The 6,241-nt window shown below is 46.6% G+C and overlaps 1 protein-coding gene across 1 annotated transcript in view; it reads right to left on the bottom strand.

The window, feature by feature from the left end:
• Positions 1–6,241, bottom strand: part of CD82 (CD82 molecule) — a 20,750-nt gene that overhangs the window by 7,986 nt on the left and 6,523 nt on the right. Inside the window, exons 3-4 of the mRNA XM_010176284.1 lie at positions 4,160–4,284; positions 2,906–2,980 (exon numbers count right to left, since the gene is read on the bottom strand). Coding sequence (XP_010174586.1) covers positions 2,906–2,980; positions 4,160–4,284 — 200 coding nt within the window. The remainder of the gene's footprint in view (positions 1–2,905; positions 2,981–4,159; positions 4,285–6,241) is intronic.

Below are 6,241 nucleotides of genomic sequence, written 5' to 3'. Positions count from 1 at the left end.
GGAGTAGTGGGTAATTCCAGTCTGAAGGGGCATTCCTCTAGCAATGCCCATGGGGGAGGCAAAGCAGCAGCCTTCTTGTCAGAGAACTGGACTTTTACAGTTACACTAACTCCATTTCAGCATACTTTCATATAGCAGGTGTGGGGAAGGATTTTGACACTGAAAAGGAACAGATATTCCAACAAAAAAGATCAAGTGAACCTGTTCAGTAGCTACTACTGAACTTTGGAGTCCAGAGGAGGCCATGAGGGCTGGAGCACCTCTCCTACAAGGACAGGCTGAGAGAGTTGGGGCTGTTCAGCCTGGAGAAGTTCTCCCGGGAGACCTTCTAGTGGCCTCCCAGTACCTGAAGGGGCTCCGGGAAGGCTGGGGAGGGACTTTGGCCAAGGGCAGGGAGTGAGAGAACAAGGGGTGATGGCTTGAAACTGGAAGAGGGGAGATGGAGATGAGATGTGAGGAAGAAATTCTTTGGTGTGAGGGTGGTGAGCCAGTGTCCCAGGTTGGGCAGAGAAACTGTGGATGCCCCCTCCCTGGAAGTGTTGAAGGCCAGGCTGGATGAGGCTTTGAGCAACCTGGTCTAGTGGAAGATGTCCCTGCTCACTGCAGGGGGGTTGGAACTGGATGAGCTTTAAGGTCCCTTCCAACCCAAACCATTCCATGATAATAATCATGAAAAGGGCAGGTGGAAAGGAGTACAACAATAATCCTGTCTACTCTCCTGCAGTGCAGGAATAAATACTTCAGTGACAAGAAGTAGGAGGAGCAAGTATCACCTTGCTACATTCTGGATCCGAGATCCTTTCCTCCACTCTTTTTATTCCTTGTTTTATATCTAACCAAGTTCCCGAAGTCAGAAAGAAATAAACACAAAGAACACAATAGACATCTAGGGACTAGATCTTGAGCAGTTTGCAGTTTGTTCCACTGTGCTCTGAGCTGCCCTGGGATGACGTACATCAAGTGAAGCAGAGCGACATGAATAGCATCACTGAAGCGCAGCCACAAACCAGTGTGTGGGAGGTTCCGGCCAAGACCTTCCTGAAACAGTTTTTCATAGTGCTCTAAGCAGGTACTTCAGAGAATCCCTGAAATAGAAGGGGTCTAGGAGGTACTTTTGTTCTAAAAGATAAGTTTTGTTCACTGAGGACTGAACAGGAGCATCTGCTCAAAGCCCAGCTTCCCCTACCACTCTGCTGGGTCCATACAAGTGATGATCTCAGCCACACCAGCTTCAAGGGCTTCACAGAATAACCCCCAACGCTTTTATTCTCTCCCTGGTCTGACTTGAGGTTGAAACAAAGAGCTACACTCAGTTTTCTACAGTAGAGTGACAGCTGGAGGAGAAATACCAAGGGAAGTATGAAATTTCACAGTCCAAAAAGTCACATTTCCCCATCACAGGGGAATGCCCATTCCCACACCTCCTCCTCTGCATTAGTCAGAGCTGTTTGTTGAGAATCAGCAGCTTGCTTAGCTGATGTGTAAAGACACAGCTTTAAACAGCATTTCAGTTTCTCCTTCAGCTCCAGCCTGCCCAGAGAACAAGCTACATTCACACCACATTTGGCAAGGAACCCAGCCAACAGCTGCTCCCAGTCACCACAGCCACTTGAACAAAGCTCTTATCAGCTATGCTGGGGGGGCAGGAACCTCCCCCTCCCCCCAAACTTCCCCCCCAAGCCCCATCCATAACATCCTCAACCACCTATTCTCTGTAACCACCTACCAGGAGGGTTGGGTTAGGAGAATCAAGCACAGCCATGCAGTGGTGATATAGAGTTATGCAGCAAAGGACAGAGTTACCCACAACTGGCACCAGAAACCTGCAAACCAGGACAGAAGCCAGCAGGGAACTCACAGTTATAACTTGCTCCCAGTTTAGCTGTCAAACAGCTGATGGTCTGACAGGGCACTGCCCTGGCCGAGGAACCTATAGAATCATAGAATGGTTTGGGTTGGAAGGGACCTTAAAGCTCATCCAGTCCCAACCCCCCTGCCATCAGCAGGGACACCTTCCACTAGATCAGGTTGCTCAAAGCCTCATCCAGCCTGGCCTCGAACACTTCCAGGGAGGAGCAGCCACAACTTCCTTGGGCAACCTAAGGAAGCCTGTCCTATAGCCAGGACAGGCTGTTGCAATGCACTTAATTAGTTCAAAAGTTATTCCCTTTACACTACACCAAACCTATCAAAACTCTAGAAGCATGCACTGTGAAACTGCGTTCCTGACAGAGATCCACTTCAAAATCTTAAACCACTTCACTTTAAACTCAAACTGTAGCACAGGAACTGTCAGATACTCATATGAGGCTCTGAGCAACCTGGTCTAGTGGAAAGTGTCCCTGCTGATGGCAGGGGGGTTGGAACTGGATGAGCTTTAAGGTCCCTTCCAATCCAAACCATTCTATGATTCTATTATTTGTTCCTGGGGAGTGAGGACAAGTCTTCCAAGGAGAGTTTTACATACAGATGCAGAAGGGTTGAAAGGATAGAACAAGATGACACATCAAGGGAGGCCAGTCAGAAAAGCAATTACTCAGGCTGGTAACCCCTCAGGGCACAAGTGATGGTAAGATGGTAGTAATCACTGCTACTACATGCCCAAATAGTAGGTTGCAGCAGGATCAAGCTTTTCAGGAATTTATTTTTACTGTTCTCACTGCCCCAAAAATAAAGCCTGGATACCAAACAGAGCTTCACAATCCTTGAGAAAGAAGCATGACTGAGGCTGGCAGATACAGAAGCAGCAAACTGTACAGCAAAGCTGCTGAGCTGGGGTAGAGGAAAGAAGAATCCAGTTATACCTGCTAATTTTATAGCCCAGTTTGGGAGAAAGAATTTCCAGGTGTCTCCTTTTCCCCCAAATCAAGACCAAGGAAAACATACAACAATAAGAAACACTTACTGTTTCTTTCTGGAAGTAGATAACCAGTCCAGCAGCAACCTGAGTTATGAGGATTACCATCAGGCAGGTGAAGTACTGGAAACAAAAGATAACAGATGATTACTACCAGCCTTTAGAAAGGTCTGTAACACACTGGCACAAGTTTTAGTAAGAATTCCTATACAGAAGTCACAACATTGAGCCAACACTTTTGTCTGCAGCAAGTTCTGCTATCAACAATGCTCTCCCCAGTAAAAAGCTTAACTACAAGCACCTACATCAGACCAGTGCACTTCAGCACTTCTCCCATCAGGCCAACAGGAAGACTTCAAGAGGTAGAGGGTTTACAAACATCCTCTGCAAGTGTCATTCCAGCTGGAACCCTCTCTCCCACCCCCAGCTCTACTCCCAGTCCACTCTGACCTCAATCAGTTGGATTCTGCCTACTCCAAGCCTCCATGGCAAGAAAAGTCAATTTTACAACACTAATTATTTTTTTAAAAATTTTTAAAGTCAATTACCTTTTTTTTTTAAAAAAGTGCTATTTAATTTGTTTGAGGATCTAAATTTAAGATTCACCAACAAACTGCTTTTAAGGAGTTTGACATCTGAGGTTACTTTGAACCAGTGGCAGCCACTACCACTGCATTAGGAGATGTTCCTAATGCCAGGACACACAGTGTGGCCATACTTGATTTTCTATACATATGTGCTCTGAATAAGCAGGAGTCAAGTAGCAGGCTGAGGTGCATGAAGCTACTGTCATCTCATCCATCACAGACAGAGTTCCCTACAGATTAACTGTTTGAAGAAAGGTCCTGACATACAGGACACTCCTAGTTGAATCTCTCTCAACTACTGGTCTTTCCACAGAAGCTGAACTTTGCATCACAGCAGGACACTGTCACTCTTCTCTCTCACTGCCCTTAATACTTGTCCTTGCACCATTGAAAGCACAGTGCCAACTGGGGATGAGGTAGAGGGTCACCTGGGACATCCCACCACAGTTGTTAGTCCTCAACCTACTGTTTGCAGAGTGTCAGTGATGTTCTCTCTCATTTTACAGACTTACTAGCTCATCAATGGTGATGTCTGAGGAACTGCTGCTGCAGCTTGTTGACTGCTAGAGAATGTGTACAAATTAAGAACTGTATCTAAGTTGACCTAGCAGATGTACCATTCCCCAGGAGACCTGAGCCCCAGCTACAATCCAACAGGTATTTTGCAGGAGAAGTATTAAAAGGTGGATCTAAAACAAAGCAAGAATTCTCTCACCAGACCCAAGAGACATCGGATTTCATTGACTGCTCCAAGACAGCCCAGGAATCCCATCACCATGGTGAGAGCCCCAACACCAATGAGGATGTATGCACCAGTCTTCAGGGAGGGAGATGACATCTCTGTAGGGGCCAGGAGAAGGAATAAAATTAGCTGTTGAGAAAAACTACATCTGCCACCACCATTTAGAGAACTGCCTCCATATCTGCTTATAATAGTCTGTAGTCTTGTGCAAAGGGACTGCACAGAGACATGTTGAACATGGGGACAGCAGGCCACTTCTGGGTGTCTTCTGATGAAGGAAGACTTTCAAAGCCAACCTGCAGGTCTCCATTATCTCAGAGCCTGGAAGACTCAAGGTCATTCCAAACAAATTAACTTTGTTTGGAGAAAGTTAGCTTTTTACTGGATTTTTAACTCTCTCATGAACACACTCTGAGTGAGAGTAAGATAAAACATGTTCTACTCCACAACTACTGCCTATTTGCTTCAGTTCCCTTCACTTTTTGAACTAAGTGTGAGTAGTATTATTTCAGACATGATGGTGCTGTCAGTCCTCTCTCCTCAACATTTATTCAACTCTCCTCAACAGAAGAAACAAGCTCCCTGATTTGGGTTGGTCACAGGATGATTTCTTGCAGAACAGGATTGGAAGGAGCAAGCATTACGGCATAAAAGTTGATGACAGACTGTCTAAAAATAGTAACCAGAAACCTCATTTATCATTAAAACACATTCTTAAACCTGCAAGCTGCACAGGGAAGGGGAATTCTGGATGTCCAGTGATGAATGAAAATGTTCCTAGAGCTCAGAATCTAGTTTCCTGGACTGAAGTCCCAGGAGGGAAGCTTCTGAGTTCCTCCAGAAATAGGTTGAGAGAGACTAACCGAATACTCTCCCCTCTAACACACAACTCCCCTCACTTCTGATACTCGGTACAAGTCACCAGCTTCCAAACTTTTTTCCTCTAGAATGTGCCAAACAGAGGAAAAAGATCAGTTATAAAAAAAAAAAAAAAACAAACAGAGGTGTTTGCGAGGGGAGGTTTAGATGAGATATTAGGAAGAAGTTTTTCACTGTGAGGGTGGTCAGACACTGGAACAGGTTGCCCAAGGAAGTTGTGGATGCCCCTCCCTGGAAGTGTTGAAGGCCAGGCTGGATGAGGCTTTGAGCAACCTGGTCTAGGGGAAGGTGTCCCTGCTGATGGCAGGGGGGTTGGAACTGGATGAGCTTTAAGGTCCCTTCCATCCCAAACCGTTCTATGATTCTATGAAAAGAAGGCTGTGTTGGCATGAGGACTCCTGCTCTGGTTGGTGTCACTCCGTGTTTTCTCCTGTGCTGGGCAGGAGGCCAGGAGAGTACAACAGGCTCCTTTGGCAGTGACAGAGTGCCCTGCTGTGCTGGGCTCCCTCCCTGATGCCTGGGTTACTGAAGCAGAGGGAAAGAAGGGCAAGGCATGGGAAAGGAAACAAGGGGGCAGGGAGAAAGCTGATGCTGGAAATCTCCAGGAAGGAAGTTAAATCCTTAAATGCTCTGTTAGCAGAGATTGTGGGTAAAATGGGAAGAAGCTGAGCCAAGCTCAGGGACTTCATAAGAATCATCACAGAATGGTTTGGGTTGGAAGGGACCTTTCAAGGTTCATCTAGTCCAACCCCCTGCAGTGAGCAGGGACATCTTCAACCAGATCAGGTTGCTCAGAGCCCTGTCCAACCTGACCTTGAATGTTTCCAGGCATGGGGCATCTACCACCAATTCATACCCCTCCACAAGTGCCAGTAACACCCATCAGTCTGGGGGAAAGCTGCTGGCCCACTGGTACCAAACACACCTCAGGCCATAAGACATGCTGCAAATAGCCAGGCCCTGATAAGCTGCTTTTTTGGCTGCCTGTATTAAAAGTGCATTTTTGCTCATGCCCCCATTTTATTAACCAACACCCCTTGTTGTGCTTCTTGCCCTTCTAGCACTGCAGTAGCAAGATATCACAGCACAAGGAAGCAGCAGTATCTAGTGTATGGCAGTAGTGGGGGTGTTTTCTCCACCCAGCACCTTCCAAAGCCAGGCCAGAGTGTTTAGCAG

This window comes from Antrostomus carolinensis, unplaced genomic scaffold (assembly GCF_000700745.2).
Source record: "Antrostomus carolinensis isolate BGI_N321 unplaced genomic scaffold, ASM70074v2 scaffold12729, whole genome shotgun sequence".
NCBI lineage: Eukaryota > Metazoa > Chordata > Aves > Caprimulgiformes > Caprimulgidae > Antrostomus > Antrostomus carolinensis.
This window is presented reverse-complemented; position numbering and strand designations above follow the sequence as displayed.